Source organism: Helobdella robusta (assembly GCF_000326865.2).
Source record: "Helobdella robusta unplaced genomic scaffold HELROscaffold_59, whole genome shotgun sequence".
NCBI lineage: Eukaryota > Metazoa > Annelida > Clitellata > Rhynchobdellida > Glossiphoniidae > Helobdella > Helobdella robusta.
Window position 1 is genome coordinate 728,125 of NW_008705322.1, and position 24,427 is coordinate 752,551.

Below are 24,427 nucleotides of genomic sequence, written 5' to 3' on the forward strand. Positions count from 1 at the left end.
CACTGTGCCAACACTGTAGATACCAATGCTACAACCCCCAGCGCAAATATTAGCTGCAATTGGAACATCATCAATAGTGACAACCCTAACAACAACATCAACAACACCAACATCAACAACAACAACCACATCATCAACAATAACAACAACAACAACAGTGCCAACACTGTAGATACCAACGCCACAACCCACAGCACAAATATCACTTGCAAATGGAACATCATCACAAAAAGCAAGAAGAACCACAGCGATGATAATAATGATAATAACGTTAACAATAATAATAATAATAATAATAACGTTTTTAAATATTGTAAAAATAATATTAATAATATGTAGTTAATTAAATAAATTAATTTGCGCTTCTCGGCTGAGCGTTGATATTTACCTTAACAACTTAATATAAACAATCTTGCCCTTAAAATTTTAAAAATCGCGTTTTATATTGTTTATAGTTATTAAATTTATTTTATTGGTTTTCTGTTTTAATTGAATAATTTATATAAATTAATAATTACTTGTTCCTTCTTATCTTTTTAAAAAACAATAATATGTCTAATTTCTCTGAAATTAATAAATTAAAAAGAAATATAAAAAGTTGAACAATGTTGAAAGTAGTGTTGAATTTTTGAAATGTTGCGTTAACAACAGTCTGTTATCAAAAAAAAAAATATATATTTATATATATATTATATATATATATATATATATATATATTAAAGATTTACATATAATTTTTAAACAGTTCTCTTTCAGAAAATTAAACATTTGCAAGTAAATTTGATGTTATATTTGTTATGTCGAATAAATATTATTTTAAATTAAATTATCTACAATGTGTTAAATATTCTTGTGAACGTTGTCGTCACCATGTTTTTAATCATCATCCTCATCACTACCATTGTCGTTACCATAATCATCATCACCACCTCAGTTGGTCCCACGTGTGGAGGAGTCTTGTATGAGTTTTGTGGCAAGGAAACACCATTCATCATCCTGGCTGCTGTTGCATTTGTAGCTGGAGGTGATGATTATTATGGTGATGAAAGTTTATGACGAAGATGTGAATGATTGTGCTGGCAATGGTGGAGATAATACAAATTATAATTCAATTGTATTGCTTAAAATAATATTGATGTTTGTTATCACAAGTCATGGTATTGTTCGTGATGCAACCGAAAATGAAACAAGAGGATAAGAAGGGAAGTTCATTGAAGGAGCTGTTGACTGATCCATACATAATCATCGCTGCTGGTTGGTTGGCTAGTTGTCTGATAAAATGTATTTTTAATTGATTGAATGAATGATTTAGTCAGCTGATTAATAAATCATTCAGACTTTATTATGTAATGCCTTTTGTTGAGTATTTTCAGCAATCCATTTCACAGCTACATGAGCTGTAAAATCTGTTTTAATTCATATTAACAATTAAAAAATCTGAAAAAACCTTAAAAATAAAAAATAGAGTATTCGAAAACAGAAGCAGCGAAGGAACCGCTTTTAATATAGTTAGAAACGGGAATTTTGAGATTTCGATGGTTCATATACAGATATTTCAGGGAAAATTTTTGGTTATGGAAATTTTACAAAATGGGAAATCATTTCACGGAAATCGGGGCAAAAAAAAGCGAATTTATAAAATAGAATTGTCCTAACACAACATGACCATCTTATTTATACAATTTTGAAAATCAAGTATTTATTATGTTATTATTAAATTGAAATTTAATTTCAATTAATGTCATAACGTTTGCATTTTTATTATTTATTTTCATTAAATGTATATTTGAACAATTTCTTTTTTCTTAATTATATGAACTAAAATTAACAGAAAATGGAAAAAATTGCAAAAGAGACGCAAGAATGATGTTAAAATAAACGGAAGGAAAATTGTAGAAAAGATCGAAAATGAATGTGAATTCTTACAAACGTTGTAATAAATAGAGATACCGATAAGTAATGGGAATAATCATAAAAGTCTGAAAGAAAATAGCACAAAATTTCAATACTCACTCACCTCTAAACCATTAAATACATACTTCGAAGTTTTGGGTTACATACGATATCTTTTTAATATACCAAAAATAGCCAACGTTTAACATGAACGTTTTGCTTTTTCTGGTCTTTTTCTCTGGAACTCTCTACCTACTTCTTTGACTACTTCTCCATCACTTGCGAAGTTCAGAGCATATCTCAAGACCCATCTGTTTTCAAAATTCATTGTGGAGCGCTGTTGAACATCGCGGAAATAGCGCTTTATAAGCTAATTGATTGATTGATTGATTGATCGTAAATTAGAAAAAGAGGACAACGGACTAAAGAAAAGTAGATTTTTGACAAAAAAAGAGGACAAAGAAAACAATTTTTTAAAAAACAATTTTTTTCAGTAAATGTTATTATATACATACAAATTAAAAATTGAATTAAATACTCTGTTATTTTGATTAATATACTTAATAATAATAATTAAATAACGTTGAGTTATTATTATCGATTTATATTTTTATTCATGGTACTAAATGCTGTTCAATATCAAATTTTCCTTTGTTAGCTAGTATAACCTTTGAGTTACATACTGTACATAGCACGTCCGATAAATAATTTTGGTTATTTATCTTCATAAATTTATATTTATTTTTAAGTTCTTCATTAAAAATACATTTTCATTTTAGCATTTTAAAAGTTAATATAAACAAAAAATATTAAAATTGTTCTCGTTAAATTTGAACTAAAATAAACTAGCTTTATCAAAAAGCAAACATGCAACAAATAATGAATAAAATTAAAATTATAGAATTTTTTCAAAAATCTCTATAGAAATGTAAAATCTGATGATAACAGTAACCAAGCACGGTTAAACTTTGGCCCGGTTATAGTTGATGAACAAAGACAGGCGCGTACGTTATGCGCACACTGTGCTGCTGAACTATTTTTATCCCGTGACACACTTTTACAGGCTTTGTGGAGTCTGTATATGGGCAACAATCAATAGTGATCGAGCACGCCTAAACTTTGGTACAGTTTCCAATAGAGAACAAAGACATGATGCAAACAGCTTAAACTTTTGTTCACTGTAACCTACTTTCAATCGAGTGTTACAGTATGTATGACAAATAAAGGCAGGCGCATTCGCGATGTATGGAAATGATGAGCTCACACAAGAGGCGCCAGTTTATACATTTGGTGCCGTATTTGTTCGCCGATGAACGTTTCGATATCTTCCGATATAAATTGTATGTCATAATCAAATGTATGAAGAAATGAAGAAGGCAAAGGCTATATATACTCCAACAAAGGGGGGAGACAAAAAAAAATTCATTCTGGCGTTTGTTTATTGAATCATTCAGATATTCAGGTCTACGGAGACGAGGAGGCCCTCGACTTTGTGAGGGAAGTACGTCATCATCCGAAGAAGTTCGTTTGAAGTGTATCGACTTCCGAAAAAGTTTATCCGAAGCGCATCGTCATCTGAAGAAATTCATTCAAAGCGCATCATCATCCAAAGAAGTTTGTTTGAAGTGCATCATCGTCCGAAGAAGTTCATTCAAAGTGCATTCGAAGCGCATCGTTGTCCAAAGAAGTTTGTCCGAAGTGCATCATCATCTAAAGAAGTTCAATCGAAGTTCACTATTCGACGGCACATCCCATTAAGTTAATTAAACTATAGATTTTAAATAATAATAGTCACAACAATAATAACACTAGTAATAAGGGTAGTAAACAAAATAACAACGAAAATAATACGGAAAGATTTTTATTTATTAACAAAATCCCTGAAAGCAGCCAACGACACAAAAATACCAATCAAAGGGCAGATTGAACTTTTTATCGAGGTCGGCAAACACCGCGGCATCCTTCACGGCGTCGACGAAAACTCTACAGAAACAAACTCAAAATTTGTACTCACGTTGCCGCTTCTTTTGAAGAAGCGGCAACGTGAGTACAAATTTTGAGTTCAACGTGAGTACAAAGCTGTACAATTTCATAATACAATTTTAATTTTTAGATTTCGGACATTTTTCAGATTAAATTTTTACAAATAGAAACCTTTAATTTAAAAATTTATAATATTCTGGAAAACATTAAAAAAGAGGATAAAAGAGAACCTTGGCAAAAAAAAGAGTAAAAAAAATTCAATGTAAAAAGAGGACATGTCTTCTTTTTAAGAGATGTTATGGAAACCCTAAATAGGATGAGAAAAATGCAAAAATCTTAAAGTATTCATTTAATGTCTAAACAATTTATAACATCGAATCAGTTTAACCTGAAAATGGTTGATTATTTATCATCGATCAATCTGAAGTTCAAACACCATTCCATATATTTTTACAGTATCAATGTTCATTGGTAGCATGGGATTTGGCATGCTTGAACCCACCTTGCCATTGCATATGATCCAAGTTATGGGATCATCAAATTGGCAGCAAGGAATTGCTTTCCTACCCGGAAGTTTATCCTACCTTATCGGCACTTACTTTTTCGGAGCACTGGCTCATAAAATCGGAAGGTTACAAAGTTGTTACAAAAATGTTTTCACCAAAATAAAAAAAATTTTGGTTACAAATGTGTAATTAAATGATTGAAATGAAATTATTCTTATTTGTTGAAAATAGATAAATTGGTTTGTTACAATATTTTGTAAACTGTTTGAAAAACAAATTTTCATGAAACATGATAAAACCAGTTATTAAAAAGCTTGCAGAGTTATTGGTAATGCACAATGTGACGTAATGGCTAGTTTAATATTATTTGGAAAACTGTAATATTTTTGTTGAAATATTAATATTAATAATAATTGATATTCAGATGGTTGAGTGCAATGATCGGATCAATCATCATCGGTGTGTCCTTATTTTTCGTGAGTAACTTGTTTTTACAATAATGCACTTAATAATAAATAACTTACTGGTCTCTTTCATACTGCCCAAACATTTTTAAATGGAGTGATTAGTTTAACCTGAAAAAAGAAACAAATAAAAATAATACAGTGACGATTCACTTGATAGAGTGCATTCAAATTTTTTCACAGATTCCATTTGCAACACAATTAGAACATTTAATAGTTCCAATCGCTGCACTTGGATTTGCAATCGGTGAGTTTCAAAATATGGCAATTAATTATATCTGTTCATAGCTATCATCGAAATATACTGTTGATATTTGCAATGAAAAAAAATTTGTATATAAGGTAGACTAAGTTACTATTCCACAATTACAACCAATAGCTAAATTACCAAAACAGTTTAACTTTCAAGCATGGAGTTTAAAAAATGATGAAGTTCAAAACGATAGTCAGTATAAAAACGAATTAACCACAACTAACAAAACAGGCATGATGCATTCCTCAATGATTCCAATGATGGCTCACCTGGTCGACATACGTCACGTGCCTATATATGGAAGTGTCTATGCCATTGCCGACGCGGCGTTTTGTTTGGCGTTTGCGATTGGTTAGTTAGTCGGTTGCGAACATTGATATATTATAATGGATATGGCGTAAAAATTATTACCTGCCTAATAATTTTTTTGGTTCTATGGAATTAAACGCGTAAACATTAAACATTTTTTCGTAGTAATTAATTGTAAATAATTACAATCAAACGACTTACTATCATATTTTATTGTTAAACTTTAGACATTTTTTTAATTAAATGTAAATAAATTGACAAAAAAACAACTAGGTCGATAGTCGCTAAACAACCGGTTAAAAACTTATTGTTTACTTTAACTTAAATTCACATTTCAACAAATATATCTTACTATGTAACAAATTTGTTAGATTGACTTTGATATATATGAGCAATGTATATATATACAAAACGGGTCTGCCTTATCCTTATCATATGTATCCATGGTTGCGAATGTCTTTTGTTGGACTGTGATTGAATGATTATATGATACGTTGACGCGTTGATGAATAAAGAGAAGTGGATTTTTATCATAGATACAAACTCATTGACATGTTTGCTCTAATATAAATTAACAGGGCCGTCATTCAGTGGACTAGTAATGAAGTTAATTGGGTTCAGAGGGTAGGATGATTTTGAAAATTTAATTAAAATTTACTTTTCAAGACAAATTGATTGAAAAATAATTGAAGTTTACCTTGTTTAAATAATGTTCTTTTTATGGGCTTATAGTTGTAATTGTTAATTATATGATTGAAATGTGGATGACAGCAACTTAATGTTTAATTAATAATTGTTTTAATGGCTCTTTTATCTTCATTCTTTTTGAAATCTTAAAAAAACGTTTCTGTTAAAATAACCAGAGTGTCAGAGTTGGTCAAAGTCGGAGATTTTAGCTGGAGTCGAAGTCGTAGTCGAACTTTTTAAGGAATCGGAGTGTTTTTTAAGATGAATATGCAGAGCAACATGCAATAATCTTTAAAACTGAAAATAAATGTTAATAATGTAAATAAAATCATATAATTTTCTTTCGGTAAATTTTAATTTTTTTTAGCCTAAATACAAAGTTATTTTTAGTAAAAAAAAACAGTTACCTTGACTGATTTTGAATGTTTTTTTAAATCATTTTAAATTAAGTAGTGATATTTAAGTAAAATTATAATGCAACAGTTTAAAAAGTTTTCTTGGACTCGAACCCGGAATCGAAGTCGTGAATCAAAGTCGAAAATATTTACCTGTAGTCGAAATTTTTGAGGAACAAGAGTCGGGATCGTTTTTTTTTATCATACTCTGACGCTCTGATATCATCATTGCTATTTTTGACAATATTGTCCCCAAATCATCATAATCACCATTGTAATCATCGCCACCAACAGACTGATGTGGATGATGACAACCATCAATCTCTTGTACTCACCCATCCACATCTTCCTCAGAAATCCGCCAACCAAAGCAGAAACACAAGTCTGTAAATTTTAAAATAATTACATTGGAAAATAATGAAAAATGAATACTAGGCAAAATAAAAAATTAATCTAAAAGAACAAATCGTTCTAGTTAGACACACCTAGTTATTTCACATGATAAACCTCAGAGTACTACGAACGATCACAAACATTCCAGTATACCATCAACACACCGACACACACACACACACACACACACACACACACACACACATCGAAACACAAGTACACACATTCAAAAAGAATGAACATACGCTTATCATCACAAACATACATTTTATCCAGGTTCTTATAAAGAACAACACGTGAACATCTCTCAATTCCTGATCAATAAGTTACAATTTGTTTAAATGAGAAGAATGACAAAAACAACAAAATTTAGAAATTGACATCACGTAATTTAAATAGAATGTTATTCAACAACAAACTAAGGTGCAAATAGATGGTAAAATATACATTGGCAAAAGTTAACAGGTGGCGTGATGACGAAACATTGTTGAATATAGTTGAATTGTCTAGTCGTGCTAGGTTTGACTGCAGAGATTTCTACGTAATGTGTAAAATTTGTGTGTTGTTTTATACACGTTCATTTATGCTAAGTGCGTGTTTCTGGTGCCTCTAAATAGTACATATGAATGAATGACTTGATCATAAACATCATTTAATCACATTGAATTTAAACACTGTTTGATGAAATTTGAAATATTATTATTGTTAATGCTCATTAGTTTAGTAATTTTGAAATGTAGCAAACTATTTTAGTGAATAGATTTTGACGATGTTATCATAACTTCTTTTTGGCTGCTGTAATGACATTTAAAAGTTAGTAACATATCATCACATGTTGTATTATTATTATTATGTGCGTGCCGTAATTGATGGGGCACAGGTCCTTCTCCACTGTCATTCAGTTGAAAAGCCTAATATTAATTTAATGCTATCGACATGTGAGCTGTCAAAAATTCAAAAAAAACTTCACTATCCACACAAAGAAAAATTTTTCACAAAGAATAATTTTTTATAGTTTTATTGGGTTGCACTGCATTTTTAAAATTACAATATCAATAAATCATAAAAAGGATCGCATCACTAGTGACTTTAATAAATATTTTAAATAATAAATTGCAAAAAAATATTGCGGAAACGAAATTTTTTAAACCATCTTTGTGTGGTACGCTCAGAAGCACCGACGTCGCCCCATGCTTCCAAAATATTATGAGTTGCCTCTGCCGCATTATGCCCGAGTTTAAACTCATGAAGCAAAATAATCCAAAAATCACGCTTAGACAACATTCCCAAATATCGCTCAAAATCAAAGACACTGAATAGTTGGACCAATTAATTAATAAAGGCTAGATAGAAGAATAAATAACCTTCAAAATGATATATAATGATCAATATATTCAATAAATTGTATTTAAAAATTTAGTTATGAAAAATTTATTAACATAAAACCGACATTATATTTGCACCAACCTAATATATTAAAAGTTGAACGAAACCATCTTCAGTTTAGTGGGATGGATTGATATAACGGTACACCCTTTTGAAAATGCTGAAACTTAAAAAAGTAAACTTATTTCCAAATTTTGTTGAGAGAATAGTTTTGATTCAAAACAATTCCATTAAAATATTTTTAGATGTTGCGAGTATAAAATACTGTAGCATAATTGGTGAGTCCATATCATTGATTTATAAATAGAAATTAAAATAACGAATCCGTTAGCACATATTATCACTAACATACTACACAGTTGTATATAATTTTTTCAATATTCAATTTTACGAAATCCACACATATCTAGCAATCACATAACATTTGAAAGTATATTTTTGGTTTGGCCAGCTTTGAGGTTGAGAAACTATAAAAAAATTGTTTTCTGATTTGTTTTGAGTATCATAAAATAATTTGGATATGGATAGTATTCATAATAAAAAATTAAGTTTTAAAAAGCTTCTTGTTATTAAAAAAGTATTATGCAACATTTCGACAAAGCCACGAATTCTGAAAAACAATGTACTAAAAGTAGCTTAAAACTAAATAATGATGATTGTTAACAAAAATAAGTATTATGGAGCATGACTTTAAAGATATCAAATTCATAAAAAATCCACCCTGACAAATCGAGTGCTTAAATTATTTGTCGTTCAGTTTTTTAATTCAATTCAATTAATAATTCAATTTGAATTATTAATTAAAGTATTGTCTCACTACACATGTGGTGCACACCAGAAACATTTGATGACAATCTACCGAGCAACAGTAAGATCAATATTAGATTATGGCGGCCCAGTATATGGTGGAACCAGAGAATCATATATGAAAATCTTCAAACCAATAGTCAACGAAGCTCTAAGAAGATGCTTAGAAGAATTCAAAACATCTCCATCAAACAGCCTTCTTATCTTAGCAGGAGAGATGCCGCTAAACTTTAGACATCAAAACTTAGCAATAAATTATTACCTAAAACTTAAATCTCAAACAGAAAATGCTGCTTACAATTACATAATGGCCAAAAATCAATCAACAAAAGCAAAATTTATTTCTACAATTGTTACAAGACCAAAAAAATAGATAAAATAAAAATTCTAAGGGAGGTAACTCACAAAACCCCTCCATGGCCGATGTTTTGTGCTGAAATTGATACAACAACAAGAGCAAGCAAAGACTAAGAAGTAGCAAAAATATTATTCAGAGAAAAAATTGACAATAACGAAAATACTATTAAAATATTCACTGATGGCTCGAAAAAAGAAAATTCAACAACAGCAGCAGTGATATTCCAACAGCAATTTCAATATACCAACAGCCTTACTCATCATCTTCCAAACTACACTTCAATATACACAGCAGAAATAACTGCTATAGACATGGCATTAACCTCCATATATAATTCAACAGGAAAAAACTATAAAATTTTCACTGATTCGCTATCAACTCTCGTAGCATTAAAACAGTAAAAACCTCGGCATCAGTTAATTTTTCAGATGCAAAACAAAATACACGACATACTAAGTAATAAAATTAATAATACATTAATATGGATCCCTAGCCACATTGGAATCGAAGGAAACGAAAGAGGGGATCAATTGGCATCACAAGCTCACTCAGATCCTCCATCAATCATTCCAATGCCATATCATGACATAAGAGTGATGAAAAACGACCTTGTGTCTGAAAAATGGCAAGAGGAATGGAACAAGATAAATAATTTTTTCAAAATAGTAATGCCAGAATTAAATAAATTCAAAAACATCAAAATCAACGAGCTAAGTCGAAATGTTTTAAACATCGTAAACAGACTAAAAATCGGTCATTAAAAATTAATCCATTCATGGATTCTGAACAAAACAAGCCCTCCACTTTGTAAGAACTGTGATGCAAAACTAACAATTCAACACATATTAATAGAATGTCAGACTTGAATCCAGAAATAAACATCAAATACCATAAGATATCCACTCAATTTTTAAAGATGAAAATATAAAAAACCTAATATCATTTATCAAAGAAATAAACATTTTCAACAAAATCTAATTTCCCCACTGTTCAAAAGTGATTTGCAAAAGAAAAAAAGAAAAGAGAAAAAAAAGGGAAGAAGAAAAAAGAAAAAAAAAGAAAAAAAAGAATCAACAGGAGCCAAAGGCGTAAAAATAGCCTATCAGAGCTGAAGCGCCGTAAAATGCAGACGAAGGAGAAGAATTATTTGTAAAACATTACGGCAAATTTTTAAATGTGAATGTCAGTGAAGCTTTTTGTCAAGAATCGTTGGTAAAATTGAACTCAAGCAGCTGTGGAAATCTACAACTTAATGGAAGCTTTAATGAAAATTGGAATAGTGAAGTTTTCCGCCAGAAATATCATTTTTACCTCGGGTAAGGCAATTACAACTTAATAGAATTTTCAGAAACACTCAAAATAGAACTGCAAACATACATTTTAAATTTTGGATTTCAAGAAATGTCTCATCTGCTTTATTGACAGCAGCCGAAAAAATAAAAACAATCAAGATATTAATTAATAATATTGTCATAATTATAAACATAAATAAACTATTAATAAAACTTTATTGGTCAATATTGAGGAGTGTGCCAAGTCGCTCAAAGAACAAGGAGCCAATAAAAATCAAGCGATCAAAGGCGGTGAACCAATAAAATCACGAAGTTTGAATTTAGATCTATTCAATAACAAAATCTATAACAAATAATAAAAATAATAAAAATGTTTTGTAATAAATATTTTTTGAAAGAACATTGAATATTTAGAAATTATAACACGAACAATGAGGAGGAGTATAAATATATCTCAAATGTGTTATCGATCTCAAAAGTTCATTTTATCTGATTCAGTTTGGATTTGATTTGCGACTGCAGTCAACAATAACAATACAATCGATAACAACAACATCAACACGATCAACAACAACTGCACCATCATTCAACAACACCAAATACAATATCATCAAAAGCAAACGACAACAACAAAATAGTTTATAATTGTTTAACAGCAGCAACTACATTTGCAATACAAAATGATAAGCAGCAACAACAACAGCAACAACAACAACTTCCTGCTACCTTGGTTGCCGCAACAACATCAACAGCCAACCATGTACGAAATCATCAGAATAAACAACGGTCGCCATGATGCAGTAGCAACACGTGACATCAATGCTGATGTCATCGTTGGAGAATTTAAATTGGTGGAAGATATGATGAGGTATTGGGAGGAGGAGGAAAATGATGATGATGACAATAATAGTGATGATTATGATGTAACAAGAAGAGATAAAAATAACTTTTCTTTCAGCACCTCTTGTCTCATTGGTGGGAATCCAGCCAATCATAAAAGAGATGAACGGTCGAAACCAAAACCATTCCACTATATTCCTCCTGCTACAGACTTTTTCAACCAGAATATTCTCATCATCTTCTCCGGCAGCAACAAAAACTTAATGATGTTAATGAGAAGCAGAAGATTCATTCAGAAAGGCGAGGCGTTAAGAGCTTGGTTCTCCGCAGACGTAGCCATCTTCCTGAACATCTGTTTCATTCTTCCAAACCACAACAACAATTGGCACGGGAAACAGATGCCTGTTTTGCGGAAAGTGCTGGGAATATCCAAATCAACTGAAAGCACATTTGTTTGTTAAACACCAACAACCAAACAATTCAACTAAAATAAAAAACATCCCTATGAACGACGACCTTCCAAAAACAGCCAAAGGTTTCAAATGCACTCACTGCGGTAAAGTTTTTCTACGAAAATATGGTTTAAAGATTCACATGCGAACGCACACGGGCTTCAAACCGTTAAAGTGTCGCTTTTGTGGACGAGCATTCAGCGATCCAAGCAATCTCAACAAACACACGCGACTGCACGCTGAGATGAGGGCTCCGTACACATGCGAAGAGTGTGGCAAGCTGTTCGTTCGACGGAGAGATCTCCAGAGGCATGTCAAGTCCAAACATTCCAATGTTACCAGTAAAACCGCTACTACTACTGCTGCTACTCCTGCTGACTCTTTCGACAATGACTGGCTTACGTCATCCAGCGAGGAACCAACTGAAGTGAAAGGAGAAGATGATAATGAAAAAATGATGAAAATTGATGATGTGAATGATGAAGATGGAGAAATTGATGTTCTGACATGATGTTGATGATGTCTTAGCGCTGATTGTTTTTTTTATTTAAGAAAATTTTAGTATAGTATAATATTGATTATAAAGTTGTATATGTATATCATTTTATTTTAGTTGATATTATTACCATTAATATAATTACATGGAAAGATAATTTCCATTATCATTATCATCATTAACATTGGGTTCATCTTCATCATCATATTCAATTTTTTCATTTCAATTTTTCCTTATATTGATATTCTTTTATTATTATTATTATTGTTTTTATTCATCAATATAACCTTTTTATCGATTTTGGTCGAAACTGAAAAACGAGGGCCACGCCAGCGAATAAAAAATAAGTCTGAAAAAATAATTAGACAACAAGAAAAATAGTAATATTTCAATATTTCCAACAAAAGATAATAATAATAAAATATTTAAATGATAGATACAAAAAATAATAATTAAAAAATAGTCATTAGCCAACATTAAAAGTGTATAAACTGAACACAGTCTCAAGGAACCAATAAAAATCGGTCAATCAAAGTTTGTTAACCAAAAAAATCATTACTTGAATTTCAATAATTTAATAACGATTGTAAAATGTCAAACAATAATCTTGCTCGTTTAAAACAATTTAGTTGGAAACTCCAAAATTATATTTTTCTATCATTTATACTTTAAAAAATTTCCAACGTAATTAGATGATACTCGTGAACAAAAATTCTTAAAGTTTTTGAAAATTAAACATTCGTTATATTATGTGTTCGTGCTTTTTTAAAATTCTCTTTCTTCTCCTTCTTCTGCAGTTTTACGGCGCCTCAGCTCTGATAGGCTATCTTTGCGCCTTTGGTTCCTGTTGATTCTATTTTTTCTTTCTTTTTTTTTCTTTTTTCCTTTTTCTTTTTTTTGAAATTCAATTTTTGAAATAAATTATAAAAAAAATGTATAACTAATTGAAAATCTGAACTGAAAAAATTAACAACTTTTAAAAAACTGATTTACAAAACATAAATATTACTTTGGTGTAATCTTTTTAAAAATTGTCTTAGCTTCAAATAAGTTAATTAAAAATTAGCGCAACAGCACTAGTAAGGTTTTGGCGACTCAGATATGAAGTCCTGTGTGGCCCCTAATATAAATAATTTTTTGACTAGTAGGCTGCTTTTAAATCTTTGCATCAATGTCATCTTTTTTTACCAAATAGTCTGGTTTGAACCAATTAGACTGTAAATAAAAATTTCGTGTGAAACATTTTTTATTTAATTTTTGTTACCGTTATAAATGATGAACCATGCTTCTTTTTATCTTTCTTCTCAGTTTTGCATCTTCTTGTTGAGATTATAGGGTATATATATATTCTATATATTCCTCCTGCTACAGACGTCTTCAACCAGAATATTCTCATCATTTTTTCCAACAACAACACAATAATTTTCATTTTTCAGAAAATTCAAAAAATTCAAAAAGGCGAGGCTTTAAAAGCTTGGTTCTCCGCAGACGTAACCATCTTCCTGAACATCAGTTTCATTCCTCCATACCACAACAATGGCAACGGTTACAGATGCCATGTTTGCGGAAAATGTTGAGAATTTCCAAACCAACTGAAAGCATATTTGTATGTGAAACACCAAAAACCTAACAATTCAACTACAAAACATCTCTATGAACGACGACCTTCGAAAAACAGCACAAGTCTTCAAATGCACTCACTGCGGTACAATTTTTTTCAAGAAAGTACGGTTTAACGATTCAAATAAAAACGCACACGCGCTTCAACCCGTTAAAGTGTCGCTTTTGTGGACGAGCGTTAGCGACCCAAGCAATCTGAACAAACACACGCGACTGCACGCTGAGGAGTGTGGCAAGCTGTTCGTTCGACGGAGAGATCTCCAGAGGCATGTCAAGTTCAGTCATTCCAGTGTGAGCAGTAAATGACTGGCTTACGTCATCTAACGATGAAACAACAGATATGAAAGGAGAAGATGATAATGAAAAAACAATGAAAATTCATGATTAGGATGACGAAGATAATGATGAAGATGGAAAAATTGATGTTCTGACATGATGATGTCTTTCTTAGCGCTGGTTTATTTTTTTATTTAAGAAAATTTTAGAATGTTATAATACCGATTTTGAAATTGTATATGTATGCCATTTTATTTTAGTAGATATTATTACCATTAATATAATTATATGGGAAAATAATTTTCAGTCCTATCAATATCTTCACTAACATTTGGTTCATCTTCATTATTATATTCCATATAATCATCTTAAATCCATTCACACAATGATTTAAGATTTTGGACAAAAAAGGTTTCAATGGAGAAATGGCAACTTGAATGGAACCAAACATCAAACTTTCTTAAATTATCCACACCATTTCTCAGCCAAAAAAATGAATTTAAAGGTTTAAAACGTAAACCTCAGACAATTATCAACAGATTAAAAATAGGCCATCAAGTTTGACTCATTCCTGGATTCTCAACAAAACAAATTCGCCTACATGCAACTCTTGTAACGAAAAACTAACTATCCATCACATTTTGGTCAAATGTAATAGTCACAATAATAGTAGGAAACGACATGCCATCCCTTCAGAAGTAGAAAAAATTTTTTCCAGAGATAAAATCAATAATCTAATATCATTCCTTCAGGAAATACAAATTTTTAATAGAATTTAAAAATAATTTCTCAAAAGTTTTAAAACAACAAAACGCATTTATAGAAAAGGAACAAGGGGCGTAAAGATAGCCAGTTGTGCTGAAACGCCGTTAAACTGCACAAACTGCACAAACATATTCCATCTATTTCATTTAAATTTTTTTTATCGCTATTTTATTATTACTGTTTATGTCTATATTTATTAACATAACTTTATTAGGATTTTTTTTTATTATCGATTATGGTCAAAACTGAAAAACGAAGGCCATGTCTACGATTAAAAAATAAGTCTAAAAAAATAATTATCTACAAGAAAAATAAAAATATTTCAAACGAAATATAAAAATAATAATAATAAAAATATTTAAATATTAGTTAAAAAATTATGAAAATTAAAGAAATTCACAGATCGTATGCATATACAATTTGTACTTAGTACTTAAAGTTCAGAAGATAGGTTAGACCTTTACATCATTTATTCAGTTGTTATTTAAAAAAAAATTATGTTTAATTTTAAATTAAAGTATAAAACCGTTTAATTGAACAGATGTAACAAATTTGAATGTATTGTTTTTGAAAACGAACACCTTGGTTTGGATTAAACAAAATTGTTTATAACGTCATTAAAATTTAATAACTTTGCCAATGTTGAATCGCCAGACTTCAAGACCGTTCAAAGGGTCTTGCTTCATATTTGGCCGCTGCACATATTTTATTCGATTTAACTTGCTGAATGTTCTTTCAGTTTCTTCTGCAACTGTTACAGGAATTGTACAAAAGATCCGTAATGCAATAGAAATATTTGGAAATATAGATTCTAACTTCAACTTTATTGGGTGAAGGTTTTCTCTTTTGTATGCTATCTGAATAAATTGACTTAAAACATTTCACTTCTTCAACTAAATCACTGTTTACGTATTTGTCATATTCTGGCCAGAAATAAAACATTTCTTTCCCAGATCAGATTTTCCGATTTCTATAAATTATTTACACTTAAATGAGTTCTTACTATCCCATGCGACATCCATTATATCAAAAATAGTACAATCAAACATGACAATGAATTGGAGATATGTAGAATCAAATATTTATTATAGTTGCAAAATGATGTGATGTTATACAAGAACAAGTTAAATTACGCAAAGATGAAAAATGTTTATTGAAAAGATTACACACTGATAATTCATCATTGATAACATCATCAACCTTTAAAGAGCAATTAAAATTTTATCAGGCATGATTTTAACAAAGTCAACGTTTGTTTGCCGATTTTTAATGCTTAAAAAATCGATTGTGAAAATAAGACATTTCTGTAGTTTATATATATATATATCCATGATTTTGACTCATTTAATTTCGTATCAATAGGTTTAATTATTTATTCATCTACTGTTTACATTTTTACATTTAAACGAAACCACAATAAATTAAGATAATAAAATCAATTGTTGTAAGACCTATTACCATTAATATCGTTATTATTATTATTATTACGTATGATGTGCTAATTATAATGATAATTTTAAGCATAACGTACGTATATCCTATTATGAAATTTTTCACAATTTTTTTAAGTATTATTACTGAGAAAAAGAAACTGATAACTAATAAATGAACAGTTCAGATATTATTATGCTTCAAAGTTATGCAACTCCTTTAAAATGAAACTGTTTTAGATAAATTATTGCGTTAAATTTAATAATTTCAAAATACGTCAGTCGAAGCTAGAGGCAGGAAGCGTTGAATGCGTTGTATACATCGTTGTTATGGTTAATTGCAGATATTATGAAAAAGACAACAGGTGAGGGCCACAGTTGTGAACAACTCACGGATGTACAAAATTTCATAGATAACATATCATATTCCCCGTTATGAACTATTCTATAAATAACTATATCTATAAATATCCGGAATACCTAGAAAATTTTAGAAGAGATGTTGCTATATTTTACATAACTGTCAAGTTTATAACAATTTTAAAAAAGCGATGAAATTTTACTTAAATAACAGTTATAAACAAACTTCTCAATTGAACATCTGCTGATTTGTTGGACTTGTTGTTAATCACCAGGATGGAAGTTATCAGCTGAATTACGCTGATATATTGGATGGTTGGGTGTTATATATATATATATATATATATATATATATATATATATATATATAATATATATATATAATTTCTCATTATCATACCGGTGTTGTACTTGATACAAAAAAAAATCTAGAACTAAGCCGTCAGTAGTTGACACAACAAAGTTTTTCATACCTACTGGGTTCGGTTTGTTTGATATTGGTATTGATTGGCAGGAGCAGCACCAGCAAATGGAGCCATTTGTTCGTCTACTGCCACTTTTTTAAATCTTGGCAACTGTAAGCACTTTTGCTGGATATGCTCAATTAACGCCCTTATCTTCCAAAATTCATCCTTTTTTTTCCTCTGTGACGTCATTGCCAACCACCATTTTTAAAATAGTACGTAGCTTAAAAAAGCGGTTTCTTGATATGGTGTCAGCAATAACGACCAGTACATATTCATTTGAGGATAACCAATGCATGACATCATCACAAACACGCCCAAAAATTGACAAATTTCAAATGGTGTTGTCTTTAAGTTGTTATCAGTTTTGCTCACAGATGTGACGTTCATGCAATGAGAGATTGAATTTAAAAGTTCTCATTAATGTAACTTTGAATAAATTAAAATAGACACTTTTTCCATTGTCATCATCACTGTCATTTTCTTTATCAGAGTCAGTGTCATCAGAATCATCTGATTCAATCTCTTGCCCCGGCCATCAGATTGCCATCAGATAAATCTTCGATTTCTGATTCATCCAAAGTATCAGGACACGTGTCTGTAAGTGAAAAAATATAGATAAGCCAAATAGAACTCAAATTTATCCACAAAAATAAGTGACATTAGTTTAGCATTGGAAATGTACGCATGCAGCACGTTCAATAATCCCAATGTCCACACACATGGTCACTAAGAAAAATCTGAAGTAGAAAATTTGTCGTGACATATAACATATCTAAACTAATCTATTTAAAAATTATTATTACACAATATAATACAATATTTTAAGCTGCAATATTTTTTAAAAAAGACAAAAACGACTACAAACCTTTCCATTTTCCGTAAAAACATTTCGGTGTAAAAGCGGCTATCCTGGAAAATTCCGGTAAACAATAACAAAGAAATGATAGATAAATATGTCTACAATTATGAAAACCACTTTTATAACTGTAACTCGTTCTAGAAATTTATAAGAGCGGATTTTCCCATCGTCCACGCATAAGGACTCTGGAACCGAGAAGAAGATAACACAACTCAATTACTCAATATAATTGAAATAGCACATCATTGAAATAATGATGCTTCTACATTCTTTTGAACAGAGGCTTCAACATTTTTTTGAACAGTGTTGGAACCAGTTTCCAGCTGTACAGGAAGTGAGTTTCAAACTTCAACTGCAACTACTGCAAATCTTCGCCTTCCGAAATTTGTCGATTGGAATACCAGATTGACCAAGTTTTCATAGCCCAATGACCTCAAATGACTGCGTCCTTAAATTCCCGACACCGGCGCCAGTTGTTTACTCAGATGAAGCGGAGCCTTACCATTCATAAAATCTCTGACTAACAATGCCATTTTAAATTTAATCCTCACCGGAAACAGTAGCCAATGCAAATCGTCATGCATGTATTTTGAGGTGGAGTGAAGATTTCGAGACGCCAGCAAGCATTCTTGCTTCAGCGTTTAACACCGATTAAACACAGTCCTGTAGGAATAAGTTTACTCCATACACTATTGAGTTTGAAAAATCAATTCTACTATAGACGAAGCCGTGAACAAGTGTTTTTGTTGACTCTATTGTGAGGAAACGTCTGATAGTTCTAATTCAATAGAGTTGATAAAAGATATACTATATATATCTATAGTTCGAATAGTTCATCACTGATTTCATTTTGTATAAAAATATCGACAACACGTCTATTGCAATGCTGCACATTTAAAAACAATAACAACAACAACAATAATATTAATGGAATCATATTTTATTTTCTTGAAACATACGTCAGATAAGGTGAAAAAGAAAAAAGTAAAAAATTCTAGCCGGCATTATAATAACGTACTGACCACTGTCGCAATTAAACGTTAAACAATTATTTAAAAAAAATTCGACTAGCTGTAAGCCAAGAAAATTAATTTCTAAACATTGACCTTTCATGTTCAAATACAGATAAAATCAAGAACTTTTTAATAAATTTCACTACAAGCGTCAGTCTTAGCACACAGATTTTTTATTCCAACAAGAATTACTAACAATAACTGCAATTACTAACGAAACAACAGCAAAACTAACTAATCAAATTCAAATCAAATTTTATTCAATCAATCCAAATTAATAATAATTAGGTAATAATTAGGAGACCAAAGCTAAAAGAAAACAAAATTCTTGTGTCGCAGGCCACCGTTCACAAATTGTTCATTCTAACACAATTTTTAAGTAAATTTATAATTCATGACAAAATTAACATAATGCACAATTTACAACTAATTACAGACTACTATGAATGACCAGAATGTTCTAAACCCAGAAAATTATTTGAATGATTAATTTGTCAACACTGCCTCAAAATTATCAAAACCATTTCAGGATAACAATGATTGGCAAAAATTTCTCAATGGTCATCTCTCAAATTCATTCTTCTGCGTGTATGCAACGTCATCGGAAGTAATTTCAACAACAAAATCTTTGCCCTCAAAATCATCACGAAGTTGGGATAACATTCCATCTAAAGCAGTAATATCAATTATTCACTCATCGATCACTCATTACTTCAAAATACAGATGATTGAACATTGAATCTTTTATAAAAATAAATTTATATTTTGAGGACGTGAACCAAATTTTGAACCCATTTCAGTTTTTCATTTTGTTGACACTTAGGTTTGCTTATTTACAACATATTTACACTGATTATCATTGTAGTTATAACTCCAATATCCAATTGTTATTTCTTTTACTGATAACAGACGTTTGAAGTAATTGAAATTTAAAATCAACGTTGTGTTAAACGTTGGATATCTTTATACCTACACAGTAAATTTAACAGCAACCGTTAGCTAGCTTATGCATCATCGATTGACGAAAACATGTTGCAATCTTTATGAACAAACGATTGCGCGGTGTGCATGTGCGTGGTTTGTGTACAAATACAATGCAAAAATGGATTTGGATGAGTATCAAACAATATGAGTTGAGTATGCTGGATCGGCCAAAAGTTGTTAAAGATAAAAAAGACAGTGCAATAAACTGAAATATATTAAATATGAAAAAAGTGAAGTTACGTCAGTCGTGCTAGTCTCAACCAGAACGGATCCTAGACCGCTGCCCGATAACGTACAAATTAAATTTGGTTTTCCTGTTTCACAAATTTAGGTTTTAAATTTTCAAATGAATTTTCACAATTTCTCAGTACATTAAAGATAAAAATAATGTAATAGTTTAGGGCACAAAAATAACTTCTTGCTTCTAGCGTAAAACTTTTGTATTGACTGAATATTTCATGAATTGAAAGCACAACTATAGCTTTTGGAGTTAGAGTAGTACGTACATAACATCGTATCGTATGCAAGATTTGTAAGATGCAATTTGTGAGTAAATCTCAGAGGCGCTTTTTAACTCAGGCTTGATGAAGACTTGAATACATCACGACTAATCTCGAATAAAGCAAAATCGGTGACAAGGCTATAGGATATCAGAATCGTATCTAACAAATTATAAAATATTGAAAATAAAATTTTTTAAACTTTTCAGAAAGGTAAAAAATTTTCGAGTAAGCAAATATCTCTTTCAATAAATGTAATTGCTAAATTTTTCTTTCTTTCGGTTTAAATTAGCAATTCTATGTAATTTTAAATTATAATTTATTTTATAAAATTTTTTACAACGAAGTTCTACAGATAAATTTTGGAAACTGGCGTCAAGTTCTGACTCAAAATATAGTTTTTAATATCTAATGGCCTCCAGATTTTGTGAAAGAGGTCTCTCTACAGTCTTTTTTATTTTTTCATTGATAACCATCTGAAATTTAATATTTGGATTTATGTAACGGTTTTCATGATTGCTGCCATGTGTCATATAATGATGTTTGTCACATAATAGTATAGAAGAAAAATCAGCTTTCCATTAGTTCAAATCATTCTCAATATCGAAAAATCGAAAAAAAAATTAAATTTTAAAACGTTGTCGTCCATAACAAATTCATCTTTTGCTTCATAGTGAAGCATGTGGGTGTTTTTCTTTCGCGATTTTCAGAAATTTCATGCGCTCCATCAATTTCATTTGCTAACAAACTACTGTCTAAAGAACATGACAAAGCTTTCATTAATTCTTATACAAATTAAGTTAGGTTTTCAATCTTTCAACACATTCTGCAGAATATTTATATAAAAAAAAATTTATTTAGACCAAATAAAAATATTTAGTTTATCTTTGTTCATTGGACGAAGATCTCCGTTGTTGACATACAGTTTCTAACCAATCGAACATATTAACCTGTTGAACGTTGTTAGAAACGATGTGCATATGCGCCGATTAAAAATGAAATATATTTGTAACAACCAAAAAAATTTGTGAATTAATTTGAAATTTGCGTAGTATCGAAAAATACCCAAAAAGGGCCTACATTGTAAAATTTAAAAAAAAACAGGCACGGGAGTAGAAAAGTATTTATTTAACTAAGTAAACTAATGCGTGGAAATCTTTGCCTGATAAACATATCGGAGCTGAGGCGCAAACAGCCAAAAGTTATAAGACAGGCAGCGTCGTCTGGCTGAAAGACAATCGGCTGTAGCTCTGCTTTTCTTGTGGCCAAAACAGCACTTATCTACCTCTATCACAAAAGTTTGTGAATTGGAAACATTAGAAAAAAGAAGAACAAGAGGAGATTTGATTTAAACATACAAAATCATCACTATGTAGGAGAATTTAGAATCAGCGAAATTATTTGAGCTTAAGATGAACAGTAAAACAAGGGGGCGTAAATATAAGATCTTTAAGAAAAAGCTTGAGATCGATAAAACATAATTTTTTTAGCTGCAGAGTTGTCCACGAGTGGAACAAACTGGAAAATGAAGAAAAATATGAGCAGAAACAACTAACGATTTTAAAGCAAACTTGGCAAGAGTAGGATATTAAAAAAAAGTCTCAGAGTGGTCCTGTCACAAACTCAGTCTTCTTGGACCACTATGAAAAATGTTTTTTATATTATGTTAATTATTAAACCTTTTTTATTTTTGTTATTTGTTATAATCACAATACCGTTTGGTTTGAAATGAGATCGTGGTAATAATAATTAATTAAAAAACTTTCCAAAGAGAGAAGATGTAGAAATATTTTTTAACGGTTGCAATGAAATTCGCCAACTATAAAATTTGCATCTCCGCAAGCTGCTCTTTATTAACGGCCCCTAAGGGAATTGCGTGCAAATGTAAATAATCTTATAATAGTTTTAAACATAAATTTGTAAGAAATATTGAATAATGAATAAAAAATTAAATCAGATTTCTGCACTCATACAAATGCTTGTGTAGATTATTAAATTTTTATTATTAGATTATCACTATACATAGAAGTATATTTTTTGTTTTACCTATTCATTATTTGTTATGTACTTCAAGTGGAATGGGTAAATCGAAAGCCTTTTGGCAACAAAGCCAAAAACAAGAAATCTGCCAGTGCTCACGCACTGCCCAAAAGTAGTCACTCGCAACTCCAGTCACATCACAATCATCAAATCCACACTCCTGCCAGCACCAAAACTGCAAATCCATAATGCGTAGGGTTACATAGACACATGTATATACAAACGTTCAAACATACGTACATACACACACATACAAATGTATGCCTACATATAGTTATTTGGCTCCATTTCCATTTTACTCCAATGCATCGACGTTGCTCAAAGAATAAATCCAAAATTTTTATTTGGATTATACTACCTGATAGCTTGTTTAATTCAAAATTAAAACCCATTTCGTAAAAAAAATCAATTGTTTGAATCATTTCTAAATTTAAAAGAACAATAACACAACGTATGATACGCCGGAGAAGAGCAATAATAAATTATTACGAATTGGTGAAATATATCATTTTTGTTTCGGACGTTAAAGACAGGAAAAACATGCAACAGATGCAGATAACCTTCATTTCCTCTTCATCCTCATCATCCTAACCAAAATTCTCACATTATGAACATCATTTCATTGTTGCAACATCTCCTCATTACAATCATCTTCCTAGTTACCAACATCATCACATTCACTGTCGTTACGACGCCCTCCTCATCATCTTCATCGCAATCGTCAGAAAAGTTGCCTCCACCAATTTCAAACAACCATTTCAATTCATGCAATTTGTTCAAAATGTCTCTGCAACCAGAAAATTATGTTAACAACAATAATGACACTTTCATTGAAAAGGAAGAAAACAGCAACAGCATTAACAACGTTGACAACAACATTAAAACATTCGGTGACATCAAAAATATAAATGGCAGCAACAATACAAAAGATAACATTATTACGAATTGTGAAAGTAACGACAACAATACTGTAAACTCATCTATTAATGGTAATAGTGAAAATACTGATAATGGAAATACTTCAGTGGGTAGTAATTGTTGTGATGTGATGTTTGGTAGGCGGAAAGAATGGAGATCGTCGAGGAGGTTGGTTCTCTTCATTGTATTCGTCGCCATTCTTCTGGACAACATCCTGCTTACTGTTGTTGGTTAGTATATCGGTAGATTCATTATTAAGTTGCTTATTTTATTAATTAATAATAATAATATCACCAAAATAACGAACAACGTGGCGCCTGTTTCACGCGTGTGGAGCTGGTTAGCAGAAATGTCAACTCACAAAATGTAACTGCTTCAAAATATTTATAAAATGAAGAAAAAAATGATAAACGTAAATCCTTTTTTGTTTGGGACGGGATATGAAGATGAAAAGTTAATTAAGGGGTTGTGGTCTTAGGGCTCTAATAGTAAAGACGGCAATGTTATAGAGGTTATTCACTGAAGCCAATATAATGTTTTGAGAAGCTCTAATGAATACGAATACATCGTTTCATGTACCACGGCCCGCTATTGTGAGTTAATCGGACAGACCGATTTTAAATGAAATAAAATTTTTTAATTGATAACTTGGAGGCATTGAAAACAAGTTGCAGTGATCAA

General features: G+C 30.7%; 2 protein-coding genes across 2 annotated transcripts in view; both read left to right on the forward strand.

Annotated features, from left to right (window-relative positions):
- Positions 1-6,887, forward strand: part of HELRODRAFT_87607 (hypothetical protein) — a gene marked incomplete at both ends in the record, with an annotated part of 9,779 nt that extends 2,892 nt beyond the window's left edge. Inside the window, 8 exons of the mRNA XM_009028833.1 lie at positions 935-1,024; positions 1,153-1,254; positions 4,333-4,507; positions 4,807-4,858; positions 5,030-5,093; positions 5,331-5,450; positions 5,987-6,032; positions 6,785-6,887. Of these exons, the coding sequence (XP_009027081.1) occupies positions 935-1,024; positions 1,153-1,254; positions 4,333-4,507; positions 4,807-4,858; positions 5,030-5,093; positions 5,331-5,450; positions 5,987-6,032; positions 6,785-6,887 (752 nt within the window). The remainder of the gene's footprint in view (positions 1-934; positions 1,025-1,152; positions 1,255-4,332; positions 4,508-4,806; positions 4,859-5,029; positions 5,094-5,330; positions 5,451-5,986; positions 6,033-6,784) is intronic.
- A 5,075-nt stretch (positions 6,888-11,962) lies between these two features.
- HELRODRAFT_87582 (hypothetical protein) lies at positions 11,963-14,440 on the forward strand (the record flags this gene model as incomplete). Its single annotated transcript, XM_009028829.1, has 2 exons — positions 11,963-12,359; positions 14,199-14,440. Coding segments are annotated over 2 exons (639 nt in total), but the record flags the coding sequence as incomplete, so codon positions are not given.
- Positions 14,441-24,427: the final 9,987 nt, after the last annotated feature.